This window comes from Dendropsophus ebraccatus, chromosome 9, assembly GCF_027789765.1.
Source record: "Dendropsophus ebraccatus isolate aDenEbr1 chromosome 9, aDenEbr1.pat, whole genome shotgun sequence".
Lineage (NCBI taxonomy): Eukaryota > Metazoa > Chordata > Amphibia > Anura > Hylidae > Dendropsophus > Dendropsophus ebraccatus.
The window spans coordinates 58,807,889-58,828,286 of record NC_091462.1 but is presented as its reverse complement, the minus strand read 5'-3'; the positions used below and the strand labels follow the sequence as shown (position 1 = coordinate 58,828,286).

General features: G+C 39.9%; 1 protein-coding gene across 2 annotated transcripts in view; it reads left to right on the top strand.

Annotated features, from left to right (window-relative positions):
* Positions 1–9,033, top strand: part of PLEKHM3 (pleckstrin homology domain containing M3) — a 141,321-nt gene extending 132,288 nt beyond the window's left edge. The window contains exon 8 of one of the 2 annotated variants that reach the window (XM_069983472.1): positions 7,782–9,033. In XM_069983472.1, coding sequence (XP_069839573.1) covers positions 7,782–7,959 — 178 coding nt within the window. In that variant the 3' untranslated portion in view covers positions 7,960–9,033. The remainder of the gene's footprint in view (positions 1–7,781) is intronic. The other variant, XM_069983473.1, reaches the window with a different exon arrangement.
* The last annotated feature ends 11,365 nt before the right edge of the window (positions 9,034–20,398 follow it).

Sequence of the window (20,398 nt, the reverse complement as noted above, 5' to 3'; positions counted from 1 at the left end):
AATCTCTGGCACTTTCTGGCACCATTTGATGTGAAAGATTTTTTTTTGCTGAACTACTTCTTTTCGCTAAGTTCAAACAGTGTATAATTTCATTAAACACCGGCAGTTTTGCAACCACAGCCATTATTTGATGAAATTGTAGATTGCTTTAATTGCTATGGAATCACAGACGGAGTGTATACACTCTGTATACACTCTGGCCTGGATTCTTTGCAGCCATACTGAAAACTGGGTGTCAGTTTTGTGCTGCTGCTATTCATTGAATAGTGGCCGCACAAGACCAAATCAAAAGAAATTAAGTTCATCTAGCCGGTACTGCAGTACCGTCCAGGAAAAACTCCACTGAAGTGTCACAGAACGGCCGGTGTCATACGCTGTGTGAACCCGGCCTTAAGATGCATCAGGAAAACATGCAGGCTTCTAACCTCATCCTTTTTTAGGAACTAAACTTCCTTATTTTTTTTATTTTTTTTCCAATTTTTTTAAATCCTTTAGGACCCTTTTTTGTCCCTTTTTTAAAACATTTTTTGGCCATATTTTCAGATATTTTTGGACTACAGCAAAAACTTCTGCCCCTCACCCTGCCAGGAATAGTCAGTTCCCACCACAGTATGTGTAAATGTAACAATAATATTTTAATTTAGACTTTAACATATTGTATGATCTGTTTGTCAGTGGAAATTATAAGTGGAATCAGTGTTGTTGAACTTTACCAGTAGAATCTTCAAACATTTATTGTCTCGTAAACACATAGTAAGCATACATACCATCCTATCCCTTTACTGGTGTGGTTACTGTGTAACTTTTATTGTATACATGGCTTGCTTTTGCTCCTAAATTATGGCCTGAATTGATCCATAATCTGTTAAGCCTTTAGGGAACATTTCCACATACTTGATAACACTTTTACTACCATTAACAGGTTTATTGCATAGACTTTAGTCACTACAATTTTATGTTCTCTGACATTGGCTGCAGAATAGCCATTACCACTACACAATAGCTAATTCTAAGCTGGTTTCTATCTGTATGGCAGCTCATCTATACATATTGGAAATCTGCTGTCAAATTGAAATTTAATCTAAATCTAACAAAAAATAAACTAAAATGGATCAAATACGACATGGGTCTCCAACTCCAGCTGTTTCAAAACCACAATTCCCATTGTGCCCGAACAGCTAAGGCCTTAGATTTGGCTGCTTAGGCATAATGGGAAATGTAGTACTGCAACAGCTGGAAGGCCGCAGTTTGGAGACCCATGAAATACGATCACAATATTTAAGGGTAGGGTCACATACAACAGATCTTTCATGCACTGTCCCGGTGATTGGCTGAATGGCCTGTCACTTCCGACAGTGCCAGGAGTGGCCTGAAGCTAGCAGGGAGCGATAATCGGCCTGATTCGTCATTGTAATAGGGCCCATATTTTCATGAATTTTAAATATAAAAATCACAATTTCTGCAAGCATTTGTTTTTTTACTGTATTGTTTTACAATAATAATTATTATTCAAGAAATGCCCTTGCCCTCCTCACTTTAAGTTAATAAGTGTCAAGATTAATGGCTCATGTTCCTTGTCTGGGTGTTTTTATTTAGCCATTGCTCACCTTTATCTTTCATTTTCTTTCCTGGGTGGAGACCTTTGGATAGATGCAGCAGGTGCTTCTAGACAGCCCAGCCATTTTATTGGAGTCAGTTACACTAAAGTTTGCTGATAAGAGGTACGGGTGAGCAGAGGTATCAGCCAAGCTGAAGGGTGTGCCAGGCAGAGAACACAGTGCTAATTCTACTATCACAGCCATTAGTCATTTCATATGCACATACTCCTGCACAGCTGCATTCATGTCACCACAAATCACCCCTGTGACAAATGACTATGATAACGGATTGACTAATGCAGATTTAACACTGTATGTTTACCTGTTTCTCCATACATTAATCTGCTCAACTATCTCTTTGTGAAGAAATTCCAGACTGCCATATAGAGCCAGGAAAAAGGCCTCATATTCATTAGATACCAGGATAATCTTTTACTGGCCTGTCTAAGCAATGCAGCTACCAAACTTTTAATAGTTTTGATGCTCAACTTAAGCCCCTATCACAAGGGGCATCAAGAGGGAGCAAGCGAGCGCCGACCTGTCAGGTCAGCGCTCGCTTGCTCCTTGTTCCCCGCTCGCTGCCGGCACTATTACACATGTGGGCAGCGAGCGGGTTAGAGCCTGGGGGCTGCCCGGGTGATCACTACATTGGTAGAACTATGACATAGAAGAAGTCCCTTGCACCTTATTTTATTGCCTAGAACAATTACAAAGCCAATCACAAACTGATTTTTTTTTATCTACCGTAATTTTTTTTCCCCAGTCAATGGAGTGTTTTTTGAAACATACAACAGGCAAAAACTGTATATAAGCTGTCTTTGGTCTCACCTCAGTGCATGACTCACTGCTCAGTACTGCTTGAGGCTGGGTTCACACTACGTATATTTCAGTCAGTATTGTGGTCCTCATATTGCAACCAAAACCAGGAGTGGATTAAAAACACAGAAAGGATCTGTTCATACAATGTTGAAATTGAGTGGATGGCCGCCATATAACAGTAAATAACTGCCATTATTTCAATATAACAGCCGTTGTTTTAAAATAACAGCAAATATTTGCCATTAAATGGCGGCCATCCACTCAATTACAACATTGCGTGACCAGAGCCTTTCTGTGTATTCAATCCACTCCTGGTTTTGGTTGCAATATGAGGACCACAATACTGACTGAAATATACGTAGTGTGAACCCAGCCTTATAATGGAGATATGAGGGGGCAGAAGCTCCTCTTCTTTGAGGGTTGCAATCAGAGTCTGTCACTGCCTTTTCAATCCTTATATATTGCAGCTTAAACCCTGATTAACAGCTATTAACATTGTTAGCTCATGAATATTGCACCTATTATATATACCTATTTTCAGCAGAACTGGTGTACTTGGCTCCCTCTACAGCTCATAAATAGTGAGTTGATGAAAACTAGTGCAAAATATGCTCTAGGGAAACTGTCTGTGCCATAATATCCGACGCTAAAAACAAACTAATTTTCATAATGTTAAAGGAGTATTCTTCTCAAACATAACTTTTCATATGTTCCTGCCCATGGCGAGACTAAGGCCTTATTCACACGTCTCGTAATCTACGGATCAGTAGATTACAAGGATGCAAACAAATGCTGAAAAAAAAAGGATATGTCCTAATGCGGAGCTCTCAATCAATGGGATCCGCTATTTTTTATGGATTGTAACCTGTTTGGCATCCGTATTTCCGTAAAAAAAATTACGGATGAATTATAATTGACATTTTGTAGAAAAAAAAGCACTACATATGCCCAATCCATAATTTTTTGGGGATTGCTCGGGTGCATAGCAGGAGGACTCTACGAAAAATAGTGAGCGTGTGCATACGGCCTAAGGCTATGTTCACACAATGTAGGAGGCTGTTCCTAGAACCGTCCGGACTCTGAAAAGATCATCCCAGCCGGTACTGCAGTACCGGCCGGATGATCTTTAGGGCCGCAGGGTTCTGATGCGGACGCATCCGTGCGTGTCCACATCAGAACTCCCCACAGCACACTATGGAGGGAGCGGCCAGAGCCATATCGATTCAGTCTTCCTCCGCCAGTTCTGAGCTGCTGCTTTCTGCTGAAGACACAAAAAACTGTGTGTGAGCGCTTCTTTCTGTCTTCATCTCCCCCCACCTCCCTTCTAAAAATGGCTGATGTAATCAAGTCCCTGGCAGGCTATATCTGCATCTTTGTAGCTTCTTTGTAATGCTGGAAGGGTTATTCTGAGGTCAAGTTGCTGATAAACTCACTCTGATTAACCCTCCCGGCATTACAAAGTTGCAGATAGGGAGTTGTTTACATCAGCCGACTCAGAAGAGAGGGAGAGGAGGGACAGAAGGAGAGAAAAGCTCACACTTTTTTGTATCTTCAGCAGAAAGCAACAGCTTAGAGCTGTATGGAATAAATTGTTTTACGGCCCTATTCCACCGGACGATTATCGTTCAGATTATCGTTAAATCGTTCGAATTTAAACGATAATCGTTCGGTTGAAATGCAGTTAACGATTAACAACCAAACGAGAAATCGTTGATCGCTTTATAAGACCTGGACCTATTTTTATCGTTGCTCGTTTGGAAAACGTTCGCAAATCATTCACATTGAATAAGACGTCGTAAGGTCGTTCGCAGTAGATACGAACGCAATAGCGAAGAAATAGCGAAGAAAAAACTATTGCAAATACGATCATAAGTAACTATTATCGTTCCATGGAAATGAGTGAACGTTTTCAGGTCTTTCGCAATAGCGGTCGTTTGAGATCGTTAACGATCATGCAAACGATAATTGTCCGGTGGAATAGGGCCCTTAGACTACGAACAGAGAACAGGTCATAAAGGAAAGACTGAGACTGATATGTCAGTTTTCTGCGGCCGCAATTCAGTGAATAGCTCCCCTAGGAAACCATGTCAACGCGCACAATGAAGCGAAGGGCTCCGGCTGCTTGCTTCATTGTGTGCTATAAGGAGTTCTGATGCGGGCATCAGAACACTGTGGCCCGAAAGATCATCCGGCCAGTACTGCAGTACGTCTCATACGCCATGTGAACATGGCCTTAGTCTTGCCAGGGGCAAAAACATATGAAAAGTTATGTTTGAGTGGAATACCCCTTTAAATTTTCCAAGTGTTTTAGACAATTTTTTACACTTTTGTGCCTTACTCAACAAAGGGCATGGTTTATACAAAATCAGGCATGGCTGCTGTACTACAGCACCTTTGTTGTGTGAAAGTAAGCCCACCTGTAGTCTTAATTTATTAACAGAGTGCTGCGATCAGGGTCTTTGCCGCTATTTCATGTTACCTTTAGATAGGACAGCATAAACCAGGTGACATATTTAATTCAGAACATAATAAAGAGTTTTGTTTTGTTTCCAACCTCTTGCTCTAAACCTGTAAAGTTCTGAAGGAAATCTTTTTAACAAAATTGATATTCATTTTGTGAACCTGTCGTTTATATTTAAACTCAGATAATCTCTGTGCTTTGACTTTTGCCTTTGCTGGTTTTATTTCAGCAAATTGTTTCCTAATCCCAATCTGTGGGGAGTAATACAACAATTTGAAGTCTGTTTGTATCCTATTATTCCCAGTGAAGTAAATTGATGTCTATTTACTGTCCATTAGACCCCTGTCCCGATGTGAGCCAACATCTATTTACTTTCCATTATATAAAGTAGAGCCAATTAACAGCTATTTGCCGTCCATCACTCCTAGTAGGCCAATTTCATGTGTATTTGTGCTGCTTTATACACCACGAGCAATTTGACATTCCATTAGCACAGCCAGTATTTAGGTCACTTACCAGATCTCTGAAATATAAAAAGGTCTGATTTCGTTTCTGATCAAAAAGCCAGAGCCATGTTGTGTTTGTACATTTAACATAATATCATTCATTCACCATTGAATTATAGGAGTGCAATGAAATTGACAAAATTATTTTAACATTCTCTAAGATATTACATTTTGCAATGAAACGAAATATTATATTTTATGAAACTTGTAAAACTACTTACACTTCTATTCTCCACCTCCATACCTGTATGTCGTTACTTTACATTTTAAGAAGCTGTTCCTTTTTGGTAAACATTTTTAGAAAATTGTGTTAACACAGCCTGGTTTGTAATTCACCAAAGAGAACATAAGGGCGGTTCAGGCTTAGAAAAACATGGCCGCTTTCTTCCGGAAACAGCACCGCTCGTGTTCTCAGTTTTTGGTGTGGTTTTTCAGCTAAGTTCTGTTGAAGTAAGTGGAGCTTAAAGGGTTACTCCAGCGTAAAAAAAATTTCTTTCAAATGAACTGGTATCAGAAAGTGCTAGAGATTTGTAATTTTAGATTTATACATTTATAAAAAAAAATCTCCAGTCTTCCAGTACTTATCAGCTGCTGCATTTCCTACAGTAAGTGGTGTATTCTTACCAGTCTGACACAGTGCTCTCTTTTGCCACCTCTGTCTGTTACAGGAACTGTTCAGAGCAGCAGCAAATCCCCGTAGAAAACCTCTCCTGCTGTCCAGACTGGAAAGAATAAAGCACTTTCTGCAGGACAAACAGCAGCTGATAAGTACTGGAAGTGTAAATTATAAATCTCTGGCACCAGTTGATTTAAAAGAAATTTTTTTTTTGCTGGAGTACCCCTTTAATAGCAATACCACAAACAACCAGGAGAAAGGGGTGGTGCTGTTTTTGAAAGAAAGTAGCTGTGGTTTTTCTAATCCTGGATAACCTCTGTAATGTGTGCAAGTGACTTTGTAGCTGATGACTAGGTAATAGCAGAATAAAGCCCCATTTATACTTTTTTTGTACATCACATGTATATGTGAGATAGGGCTTGGCGATTAATTCAATTATTTCACCTTTGGGGGGCTCACAATTAGATTTTTTTTTTTTTTTAAATCGCAAAATTTGATTTGAAAATAAAATAAATGTGCAGGACTCCTGAGCCATGGTGTGTATGACCGAAGTACAGAAGCTGATGAGGCATGAATATAGTGTCCTCCTCTTTAACCCTTTCTGTGCTGCAGCATGTAATACAAAGTAAAGAACAGGACACTACATTCATGCCTCATTGGCTCCTGCACTGATGGCCTCTGTTCTGAGGCTGCCCGCAAGTAGAAAAATGTGTGGGGCTCCAGTGCAGAGGTTTGAGGTCATCACTGCAGAAGCATGTGAGGTATAAATGTAGTACCTTGCTCTTAAACCCTTTCTGTACTTCAACATGTAAGTGATGCAGAGCTTAACCACTTTGTGTTACTTACATGTTGCAGCACAGGAAGGGTTAAACAACAGGACACTACCGGGGTGGACAGGCAGGTGCCTAATGAGCCCTTAGAAATGCTTTGATGCAGCGAGGAGTCATTGGCTCCCAGACCCGCTTTTCCCCCCAGCTCCCCGGAACATGTGTGACAACAACTGAGCATGTTCTGGAACTGCCCAGTAGGCTGGTGTGTTTGTTTATTTATTTTAATTTTTTTAACTGAGATTTTCAATGAACTTCTTCGATGTTTATAACAACATATCAATGAATATGTTGTACAGTAAGCAATAATAACAGGGTAAGCATATAGAAGAAACAAGGGCCCAAGGAGTCCCAAGACAGTAAAGACAGGCTACCACAGTTTGCAAAATGAATTAATCAGTTATGATACCTAATGAGCCATCATACAGTAAAAATGGCCCCTTGTGTCCTATACGATTATAGTATCACCTGTGAAATTCTAAGGAAATCCTGAAAACATGACCTGTTGGTGGCCATGGGGACTAGAATTGAAAAGAACTGATATAAATTATGTGACTGAGGGACATAAATTGGAGTATTACTATGATGACAGTTGTGTCAAGAAGAGTTCAATGTAAAAATACAGAAGTGTTCTGGTTATTTTGTCCAACCCCTGCTCTGGGACGTTCGTGACAATAGTCCATGTAAATGCTGAAGCCTTTGTGAACTGTTTCCAATCTGACAAACTGCTTTCTGCTGCCACCTTTGTCCAATAGTACAACTTTCTGACACCAGTTGATTTGGAAAAAAAAAAAAAGTCTTGCGTACCTGTTTAAGGGTTTTTCATTGAAACTTTGTGGAAGTTTTCCTTTAAGAGAAAAGCAGCTAATGTGTGGCATGTGCCACTCCATACATATGTAAACAGTTCTGACTGATCAATAATAATTATTTCACTATTTTTATTTTTTATTGTAGGTGCGAGAACTGTGGAGCTGTCTTCCACAGTGACTGCAAAGTGAAAACTGTCCCATGCCCCCGGTGTGTGCGTAAGGAATTGCAGAAGAAGCAGAAGTCATTTTGGAAAAGGCTGAATGTGGATGAGAGCTGGGATGAGTCGTGTAGTATGTTTGAGCTGTCTTACCAGGGCACATGATCATAGAGTGAATACAGCTACAAACCATTGCACTTGCTTTCTCTCCCTGGTTGCTGCTAAAGTGAGCCAATGTCCTATTAGAAATCCTGAGTGAGTGTTGGCACCTACTAACATCATAAAAGTCTACGACTAACATATATATTAGCATTTTCATTATAATAGTGTCATCAGCTGACAACTTTATAGCACCTTAACTAAAGACATCCCAATTCTACTGCATGCACATGCCTTATGTATAGATTCTAAACCGCAGTGGGAAGTATTTATATGAAGCAGGCTTAGCGACTAGTTTGTGAACACTTTTTTAAGACACAGAAGCCCCCGTAGGTCTATATGTAGCATGTGAAAGAGCATCTTTGTGTTCCAAGTGCCCTCCAACTACATACTGGCTTTTGTGGAGGTGGAGTAAACCATATAACAGCCTTAGGGACCTAGTAGATGAAGCAATTTTTAGTTTCCACCGATTAACGGTTAGTGATTGCAAACAAGCGCTTTTGGGAACGACCTAGAAGCATTCACCTTAATACATGGAACGATAGTCGTTAATTACTATACTCTAGTCTACGGACGTTCACAATTACGAACGATGTGTACATACACAGAAAAATTTAGGAACGATTAGCAAATGATTAACGATGAATTTATGGTCATATGCGATCAACAACATACGAACGAATATGTTAGTTGTCTGATCGTTGCCTACATACACATGAAATGATTATTGCTTAAATTCGAATGATTTAATGGTAATCTTTCCATGTAGTAGGGCCCTTAGGTTGTTTGTCGATAAACTCTCTCAAGTACAGTAAGTGCAATGCCTTGAAAAGTGCTCATTACTATTAGTGTCACTTACACACTGTAAAGGATCTGGAAATGTCTCTAGGGATTTTTTTATTTATTGACAATTGTATTTATTGTTTATTCCTATACCAGACATGCAAACTATAGGCAGTCCTGCTGCTGTATATCCCATAATGCTTTACTGGCCACTGGATTGCCTAGTCCTGCCCCATATCCCTCAAACCCGCAAAAGAAAAAAGACAAACTTCAATAAAAAAAAAATAAGTAAAGCTATATGAGTGTCCATGAGTGTTTATTCTAAGCTTAAAGGACACATCTTAACCATTTATTGTCAGGTTTCATATTTCAATGTGTTGGATGACAAGCCTTGCAGGTGTTCCACAATACTCATCTGTGTTCTCTTTTCTTTTCTAAATCATCAAGAAAAAGGTATCTTTGTCCAAGAACAATACATTGTTGCCTTACTTTTCTTATTTATTGAGTGCAAAGAACAAGCTCTGAATGCTGTACCGATGAAGTCTATAATAAATATATCAAGATAAGATGAAAATGGACTGAAAGAAGGTGATCCAGTTTTAGACACAAACAGTAGGGGGAAATCTATTAGAATATGTGACCGACCTGATGGTATCTTGAATGCTGCCATTTTGAATTCAGCTTCAGTATTTCCGCTTTAAGTTAATATTATACGTTCTCACATTTCAAATGATTGAAAAATAGGAGTATTTGGGAACTACGGCAACGTAGTGGAGACCACAGAAACTTACAGGGTTAGTTCACAAAGTGCTGATGGTGACTCAATAACTACAGAGTTTCAAACCTTATCTAGCTTCAAAATGGGCATAAAAACTGTACCCTAAAGTGAGCTTTGTGGTTTAGGGTTCTTTGGCTGAGCACAAAGCCAAACGTCGGATTGAGTTACGTGACAGATCACATTTCTCATCTGGCAGTCGGTAGAACAAGCCTGGGTTCTGAACAATTGGTTTTATGTAATATATGATGAGAACATCATCTGAAGTGCCAATTGTCTTATTTTCATCCCATTTGGAGCAGAAGAACGTCCACCAGAGCCCTTTGAATTCGGAAAGTAAAATTTTCCTGTATACTCTACCTATGGAAATGACCAACCTTTCATGGAATAATAGATCATAAAATCATCCTGATAAATAGAATAGAGTATGCTGATAAGAAGAGTAAGAAAAGAAGATTTATATATAACTGAGAAGGGTAAAAAAAAAACCATTGACAGCTCTTTACTACAGTTTACACATAATTATATGGAATAAAACCAGCCAAGACTCATTTTTGCAGTCAAACAAATGGCCATTATACATACTTTCCCTATATTTTGTGGGTTTAGGGGTCTAAAATAAGGAATGCACAACAAAAATAACTGCTAAAATGATGTGGGCTTTATGATTTTACCATAAAATATGTTTTTATGCCTCAGAATCATGACTCAGCACTCCTACCACCCTTAATGAATGGGTAAAGGTTTTGGGCATCGTGCTTTGGCAGAAGGTCTGCTCAGCCTCATTTTAAACTTAACAGATAGATTTAGGATTATGTTTTGTTTTTTTACTTGTACGTGAACGGGAAACACAGACAGCTGATGTATTCTTAAAACTGATCACATGAAGACCCATTTACACAATCATTGTTTTCGGAGCAGATTGTTTTCTACTTTTCCGAGCATAATGATGCTAGTGCACATGGGAAAATAAAAGAACAATTTATCACTTGTGAAAGTTGATGTTTAATACATTAAATTATTGGTATTGTCTAGGAAATTTAAAGCTCTCATCCATTAATTTCATTTTTATAACACCCTGAACATATATAAGTGTGTGCATATCTGATAATCACTGTATGTATACATTTTATCAAGTTATTGTTCTACAGATAGATAGATGTTCCAATTCCAAGGCTGAAAATTAATATTTACAATAAAACACAATGCAGAATATTTACCAATACTGGCTAGAGTTTCTGGTCAAATGAACGCTCATACAACTATTGAAGGCATATGGCCATTGAAGTCCAACCTTACACCATATAGTAGTTGGCTGAATTTGGTGCAACTTTGGTGCACAGTATTGCATCCATATCTTTTACCACAAAGCCATACCACCTTTTCAGACAAAGTGTAAAACATATGATAATAACATATCATTGTAAATGTGGTATGTTGCTCTTGTTTTGGTGCAAATTGCACCAAAAGTCTGTGGTGTATGCATTAGTAAATCCGATGTTTGTTTGTTTTTTTAATAATATGCTTCTCAAAAGCAAGAAGAGGAGAAAAGATTGGGTTCCAGACCAGAGGTGAACAGGAACTATAGGGGCCCGAGACTAGTTACACCGATTTTTCTCTCTTTCCACCTTTCCCCTTTCTTTTTAGATGGAAAATAAAAAGAGTTATGACTTTTAAAAGGAAAAAATAAAATCATCTATAAAACTCAGTATTGGATTTGTTGTCAAGGGGTTCAAAGTCACATGGTATCTTGTAGTCAATATCATAGAGTGAAAACAAACATATACTGTATTATCTAACTACATAATAGATATTGTATACTGTATGTGATTCAAAGAAGAAATAGGAACCTCTTGTGTCTACAAAACACTGTACTGCAAACACAAGATTTATTCCCTGCAAATGTAATGTATGTATTAATTTTTTTTTCACCTACAGCCTAAGGCCGGGTTCACACTACGTGAATAACACAGCCGTATTTCATAATAACGGTCGTATTTTGCAAACAACGGCCGTTTTTGCATAATAACGGACGTGTTTTTTACGTAGTGTGAACATAGCCTAAAGCTGTATCTATGTTTTCCAGAGTTCACTAGAGATGCATTCAACTTCTTCAGCCCCCAGTATTTAAAGAGACTCAGTAGATGTATGCTGGCCTATACAAGGGTGGCATAAACTAGTGACTGGGAAGCTGAACAGAATGATGTAGCACTTGCATTGCTCTATGCAGCTGATTCCAAGATATTCGCCTGAATAACATGCCCAGTAGTCCTCAATATTCAAATGAAGCAGAAAACTCCGCCCACCAGCTGCTGATTGGCAGTTATCTATCCATGCTGTGTATACGGCAGATAATCGTTCCGTGTAATAGGGCCTTAAGTGACTGCGCTGATCTCTGCTCTGGAGAAGCCAAGGTCATTAATGAAGCTCCCAGCAACAGCATATTAAATGACAAAAATCTTCTCAGCATGATTTGCATTGTTCAGAGCTTACCTTCTAATGTATGGAATAATTCATATCCTAAAGATGAATAACTTAAAGTGTCACTGTCATTATAACTTTCAATATCGAAATCAACTGTAGATGTGAAATAAAGCAAGTTTGTAATATACACTCATAATTTTTTGTTGTTGTTATCTTGCTCTAAAACAAAGCTGAACTTACCAGAAATCCAGGTCCAGTCTCCTGTAGGCAGATTTTCTGACTTGTGCTGGTTGAAAAAAAACAGACTAAACAAAGGAATTCCGGCTTGTACAGAGAGTCACGGCTAAATGTGTCTGTCAATCACATGACTGCCTTCTCTCTAAGCGCTCCGATAACCTGGGAAACACAGGACTTCCTGTTTTCGGACTCTTTTAGAAAAAAAAGAATAAAAAACAGGACGTGCCATTGTCTCCATGAAAACTTAAAAAATTAAATAAAGAATTTGAATTTCAAACTTGCTTTATATCACATGTACTGTTGATTTAGATTTTGAAAGTTATAATGACAGGTACACTTTAAAGTTGATAGTTACATACATCACCAATGTTATGCATCACTCTTTGTAGAACAAAAGGACACAAAGAAGCAACTAAAACTGAAGAACAATTAAAAATTTTCACAATGATGTTTCTTCCTGGTTAACCAGATCTAAAATGTTTGGCTATTTTTTTTTTCTTTGAGGTTACCATAAAGATTATAGGATTGTTTACTTATGAAATCTATGAAGAGTTTTAGTCATATTTGCATAAGAGTAGTTTGCATACTAGTCAAATAAAGTCAAAGTACATTTTTATTGATCTCTTCAGCGATATCAGTGTCTTAAGGTGGAGGCCCCTATTATGTGTGCATTTCTTTGATAACTGCAAGGGTGGGATATGATGTAGGACTTACTAGTGTTAACATACTAACTAGTTTCCTTGTATAACATAGAAATATTTGTTTGCTGTACTTGTTGACTCACATATTTTATAGATTGGGAAGGTTCGTTTTACTTTGTGCACATTGGAAGCAAGTTACCTTGTAATAAAACATTACATTACAAGCTTTGCTGACAGCTATTCTAGTGTTGTCTCTATGATAAATAATCATGGATGGCAGTGGTTTTAGTTTTGACTATTTTTTCCTGTGTAGACTGAGAGGGCAAGGACGGTGACGTAAAATTGTAGCATGTGCATCACTACATCAGCGCAGCAAGCTGACCAAAGGTGTTGGACGGTGCTCAGAGGGTCTGTTAGAGCTGCTTTTAGCACCGTCCCAGGGAGGAAGGGTGGTGTGTGAGCGCCGTCTGCGAGGGGGCTGCTGTGATTGCTGCGCCATAAGGGCTGCTCTGAGCACTGTCCCAGGGGGAAAAAGTGGTCTGTGAGTGCCGTCCAAGAGGTGGGAAGGGCCCCTGAACACAGTCTGGGCGATCTCACATACACTACCCTCTAGACACTAGGATTAATGGGGCCCATAAATCCTAGTTACACCTCTGGAGGAACCTATATATATTGGAGGGTCCTTCTTACAGAGGTCTCTTATACATCAGGGGTCCAACCTAAAGAGGGCACCTTTTATTAGGGGTGCTATGTATAGGGACACCTATATGCCAAAGCACCCTTATATTGGGAAAACAACCTACTGGGGCCTACATATACTGGAAAAACTACCTACTGGATGTACCTACTTAATGGGAGAAGCAAGTTACTGGGGACACCTATCTAATAAGTAGAAATAAGTACATACTGGGAGGGCCTGTTAATATACTGGCGGAACCTACCTATCTAATTGGGGGGAACCTTCCCCAACCCACTTACCTACCCATTTTGCTGTGGGGGATACCATGAGTGCTAATATTACCATTAGGGGCACTATAGGAGGGTAAGTAGGGTTCTAAATAGGGAGATAAATTGTGGCTGGAAGAAATCATCCTGTCGGTCTTGGCCTGATGATAAAAAAGGCACAGTTAATTACTGTTGAGTCACTGGATGTAACTGCACTGCAATTACTAAATCTTCTATAAGGTCTGTAGTGATGGTAATAGCAGTCACAATGTGGCAGTATTATTCGGACATTATATAGTGGTATTGCTGAAAGGAGCCACAATATGAGCTGCGGGGGACCAGGGTAGGAAAGCATCAATTCTTTTTCTTTTCTACTCTATGTCAAAAGTTTTTATTGGGCGTTCAGACCCATACAGATAGTTAGATTGAACCGTAAAAAGACAACGCTAAGCACAGTCCTCTCCCGCAGAGTTGTGTCACGTGACGAATCAGGCTCATAGTTTAAGTCTATGGAGTCTAACTTTTTTTCTGACACAGGGCAGGGAGTGGATGTGCTGGTGTGGTCCTCTCTCTGCTCATTCTCACGATCGCTACGGGTCTGAATACTCAGACCCGGACCGATCAAAACTTTTGCTAGGTCTCTGTGACATGTCAAAAGTTTTTTTATGACGACAGGTATACTTTAATGTTGTGAGCCATGTTGGCCAAATGATCTAGAAACTAATATGAAAAAAAACAGATGTGTTTTATAAGAACTGTTTTGTTGCACCCTTGCCCTAATCTTAATACCTAATCTTAATAATCTTAATCTGAATTGAAGGGATTACAGTCAACTAAACACCCTAAAATAAAGGCTTTGTAGTAGTATGTGAATACTAAATTTTTGATTAAAGTATACCTGTCATGGCAGCCCATTGCAGAATTAGCGGATATTTTCTTTGTTAATCTGTATGTTCGGGTCTTTACGGCTACTAACATGCCATAAACCAGTAATGCGTGCGACTCCCATTGGATTCAATAGGGGTCGCGCGCATTATTGTTTCATTGCGTGTTCTAAGCCACGGAGACCCAAGCTTCTGGATTAACAGAGGATATCTCCGCTGATCTGGCAGCAGGCCATCATGACAGGTACACTTTAATCATGCAGTATTAGAAATGTCTATATGACCATCTCCCTGATCAACCCGGTGGTACATCTGAAGCTCTTTTAGACTCCATAGTGGCCAAACCGAGTAGCTGCAGCAGCAGAGGTGGTGACACCCTAACGTATTGTGTTACAATAACACAGGATATTAGCTATGAGGCAAGAGTTAACAGAATATTAGTCAGCCAAGTCAAGACTGGCTAAACAAATATCACACCCTCAGCAGGAGAATAATCCTATTTTAATCTTCTTCCTGTGCTGATGTATAGGCGCTTCTTGTACGGCGCAAGAGTAGAGGTTTTCCTGTAGATATTCAACTTGTAATAAAAACAATTAGCTGTATTCAGACATAAGTACAAATGCTAAATAAGCAGAAAAGGAAAAGTAAACACATAAGTATTGTAAGCTGAACATACATCCACCGTGCTGGTTTCAGATTCACAATCCATTTAACCATTGTTATTGCTTCCTTCCATCCGTCCCACATGTCTTGCTGATATACACTTTGTTTTTTAAGGGTGCATTCAGCAGCAAATCTGCAGCTTTAAATCTGCGCCATCAAATCTGCCGCAGATCCTGTACGTGTGAACGCACCTTAAAAGAGTTTTCCAGTACCAGGAAAATTTTATCAGTTATACTGCTGTAGGAATAAACCAACAAAACACAGTAATCACTGAACTCAAGGAGAGCCGTGAAAAAACTCCAATGAAGTACTCAATCAAGAGTCTCCACTGATGCCCCCAAAAATTTAAATATGCAAAACAGGAGTACGTGCAGTCTCTGTTGCGAGTCTCAAAACACGGGATAGCCAGATATCTGTAGCCTGTTGCCACGGGGTGCCTCCATGATTGGGAGAGCACTATACCACCCTGATAAATAGCCCCTTAAGTCCCACTCGGTTGCAAGTATTGTATCATAAATAGGGAAATACCAGGGTGGCCCCTTTTTGTCAATGTCTAACTCTTGAGATCATGACAAGGGCTTGCCAGGGCAGGCATCCATACACAGACAGCCGTTTCGGGGTATTTGCCCCTCGTCAGTGTGGAGTAGGATTCTGGCTAGTTGGGGCAATGACAAATCAACCAACAAAACACAGTAATCACTGAACTCACGGAGAACACTGAAAAAACTCCAATGAAGTACTCAATCAAGAGTCTCCACTGATGCCCCCAATTCCCCCCAAATCAAATGCCGAATGCTCGAGTTCGGATGAACTTTAGCATTCTCGAGGTTCGCTCATCCCTAACTGGCAGTTGTTGTTGAGATGATGCATCACAGGAGCCAGTAAGCAGCAGCGAATGGCGGTGACCGGGAGCCACCAAAGCGGCTGCAGCTGGGAATTGGGTCAAGTGAGTATGCTTTCTTTTTTTATTTTTACATCACCATTTTTTCCAGGGCAGGAATATCCCTCTAAACTTGTCACACATTTTGGTTAGAAGTCAGAAGATCTCTTCTTTGAGTCATGGGGTAGTAATTTATCTCCTATAGATAAAAAAAGATCAAGCATGTTCTAATCCAACATTCCTTACTATTTCCCCCCCCCCCAAAAAAAAAATAGAGGCCAGTTATACGTTAGATGACGATGCCAAAGTCAACGGGTTCAGCAGAATTTACTCTAATGTGTATGTCCCGCTTTAGCAAGAAGGGAGCAGATGTAAGGAAAAATGACTGCAGATTTACACAACATGTATGTGTTTGTAGTATTTCCAGAAAATAAGACCTAGCTTTATTTTGCAGGCTTTTGGAGTAGGTTTGAAATATAAGCCCTACTCCAAAAATAAGCCCTAATTAATGTCAAATAATTAGATCATCAGCCAATCGGTACCAGACCTAGGATTAATCTTGGGTTTTACAAATTCTCTTTTGGAGTTGACTTGTTAAGGCTTTAGACTTGATAGAGCAGGCACACTAACTTGAGAGGGTCCTAGCCAACCTTTACTCAAGGCTTTGATGATCCGTCTATTGCTGGGCAAGAGCACCGAGTGACATGTCCAGTAGTACAGGCCCCAGTTAAGGGTAAGCCAGCAATCGATAAAATCCTTAGGACCTGGGGTAAGTCGGTATACTTGCTTTTTCCTAATCAGCTGGCTAGAGACTGAAGCATCTGGTAAATTCAGAGCTCAAAAATACCAGGATAGCCCCTCAGCATGGATAGGTTTCAGATTCTCCTGTCAATGGTAGCCACTTTGGAGTGTACTAACCTGACATGGAACATACAGGAACACTTGGAATGAGGATACATTTGTTGGACATAGCAGGTGGGTTCTGGATGGTGGCTAGGGGACACACTCAGCAGGAACCAACTTGTACTTTCTCAGACTAGACTAACTAAGCACATGGCCCACGTAACCTTTCCTTGTAGACTTTCTGAAGGTTTCAGCAGTCGCACATGAGTTCTGGAAGCTGAACATCCTTTCTTTAAGAATAATACCTAAAACAAATGATTATTTTAGAGGAAATGATTAATTAGAGGAAAAATTATTTAGTGTTGAGAAAAAAAATTATGTGATTATGTGATGTTTTCTGATTTACTATCTAAGCCATGTGCCACACCAGAGAGACAGTAGGAGATTCGGGAGGTAAACAAGAGACTAAACAGGTTTTGTCCAAAGGGAGGGTATGGGGAAAAGTGGCTCAACTTCTCTGTTGGCCTACAGAATCTACAATAGGGACGGGCTACATAGCTGTGCTTGAGGAGATGGCAAGACGGTTGGAAGAGTAGGGTCTGTGGAGGAAAACTACAATATAGGAGGGGAAGTGTCAATAGTGCAAAGGGTATACATTATGGATCTTGGGAGGAGCAGAGGGAGGGGCAAGAATAGTTATTAGGGATAAGAGAATAGGAGATATGAAAAATAAGTATACTAATGGCAGTCCTACTAACAATATTGTGCAATTTGAATTGCTGGTGCTGGATGAAAAATTATATAGTGGGGATAAGTGAGGCATGGGTGTATTATTAGTTACATATGTGAGGATAATGAATATGACGACATATTAGGAGGAAATTTTACTGGTCTTTGGATCCTGAAGTGAGAATGGAAAAAGTAGACCTCAGCAGACCGATCAACTCAGCAACTGTTACAGATGCTTCAGCCAGGCACACCAATCATCATTCACCTTTAAAAACTTGTCAGGTCGGACATACCATGCTTCTAACATGCTTAAAACAAATAAACATATTTTTAGAACAGCGCAGGTAATAAAATTGATCAAGAGTGATACATAGCTACGTGACTGAGGGAAAAAGGGTGTGCTGCCAGCAATGGCAGGTGTGTCAGGAAGAGCTCAACCTGACTTATTTTATGCAAAGCTTGTATTTAGTCGATAAAGCAGAGTTATACCATTATTTGCATCTTCTTATGGTGACACTGATTTATATGCTTGTTTATAAAGATATAGAAGGATTATGATTAGAATTATGTGAATGTAGTTTTGAATATTATTAGGCCTGGGAGATATTGTTTATCTTGCAGTAAAAGTAATATGTAATGGTGTCTGGGAAGTGTTCTTTTTACCATAGTCATAGTCACAGTGTACATGTTGAAGGGGTACTCCAAAAACTAAAAATACATGCTAATACATTGCTTTAATAAAGTTATATTAATTAAAAAACATAAGGGCCCCCTGCTGCCACCAACATATGTGTTGGGACCTGCAGAGGCCTCTCTGATGTACATGTATCTGTGCAATATACTGTACAGCCAGGGCTGACTCTAGCTCTTCTGCTGCCTGAGGCGAGAGCAGAAATAGCGCCCCCCCCCCCGGAAATCAAAAGTAAGGTAGTTTTAGATGCAGCAAATCACCATACATATTACCATCTTTCTGCTCCTAAACAAAGCCTACTATATGGAGTAGTGACTAAATATTACCACTACACAAGGGAAAAATAATACCACCAAATATTGAACACACTACCACTGCTTAATGATTGAACAATACCAGTACCGCTACGAAATAAAAAAAAAAAAAACACTGTACAGAGTCAAGCATTACCTCCATAATAACCTATCCTTTGTCCCCATATAGTCATAATCCCCCTGTAGTCCCCCATCTCCTGGATGACTAAAAAATAGCTCCTGGATCAGGCTGATCACTGATCTCATGGAGCAGCCTTACCAGGAAGACATTACTTGCTGCTCCAGGTCACTTTTAGATTGCAGGCCTAACACAGCCTGCAAGCTAGAAGTGAATGGATAGTTCCCTGCTTTTTGCCTCCTGTCAGCTGTGTCTGCGTCCTTATAAGGACACAGACACAGCTGACAGCGCGGACGCCCGTACAGTGCAGGAGCAGGGAGTCCGTGTCAGACTGCAGTCCCTGCTTCTGCATGCATATTCCGTTGGGCGGTATGCTATTAGTGTAGCGCTCCACTAAATATGCATACAGGAGAAATCAGTCTCTGCTTCTGTAGAGATCATGCATTTAAAGGGGTATTCCACTAAAGAGCTAAAAACTTAAATGCTCCTAAACCTAGCTGGTCTTACTGATCAAGTCCCCCTGAGTAATTTGAGACATGTTCCATCTGTCTAGCAGCCGCCATTCCTGAGCTACAAGTTTTTCTTAAAGCCAGTCTATATGCAAGATGGTGCACTCCAGAAAACTACATTTCCCAGCATGCATTGCACCTCAGAGCCAACTGTCAAATACCCGCCCATCGCTAGCTCAATCTGCTTCTCTTTTACACTGTAAACAAAATACTGTATCTATCAACCGACCTGTTATCCACAGCCACTCTTGTGGTATGGTATTGTGGGTTCTTTGAGATTCTGGGGGAATATAGGGAGGTGCGTTGGTTCAGGTCCTTTAAACGTATTCTCTCTAGAACACCTCATGAAGTTAAACAGACTCCATTGTAGTGAAGTTTAATAGGATTTATTCAGGTATGTACAGTACAGTCGACTCCAACAGAAAGAAACATTCAGTGGTGACAATGATGAAATGCTTCCTAGCACCCACACAGTCTGGCTGCTTCTCACAGGGGGATAAGTTACAGGTACCTGATGAAGTTTCACCAGTCCTATCCTATAATCCATCTGGGATTCCCACTGGGCTGAATTCTTTCCCTTTGTGGGAAATCCAAATCCAGCTCCTGTGCTGTGAGCTCTGGCTGTTGCTTCCACATGTATCTTGCTCTCTCTGTCACGGTATCTACCTCACACACACAAGTGAGCTTCATTTTACCTTACAGAACACTTACTGGACTCCCTTCCTGATTGCTGTTAAAGGGGAAGTCCGGGCAAAATAATTTTAAGATATGTTATTGCCCAACAAAAGTTATAAAAATTACTACTAGACACTTATTATGGGAAACACACCTATAGTGCATTTTCCCTGCACTTACTACAGCATGGCCTGTTCAGGTCTCTGTAAAGTTGGTGATGTCACGTCACATAAGCTGCCGACATGACATGATATCACCAACTTTACAGAGACCTGAACAGGCCATGCTGTAGTAAGTGCAGGGAAAATGCACTATAGGTGTGTTTCCCATAATA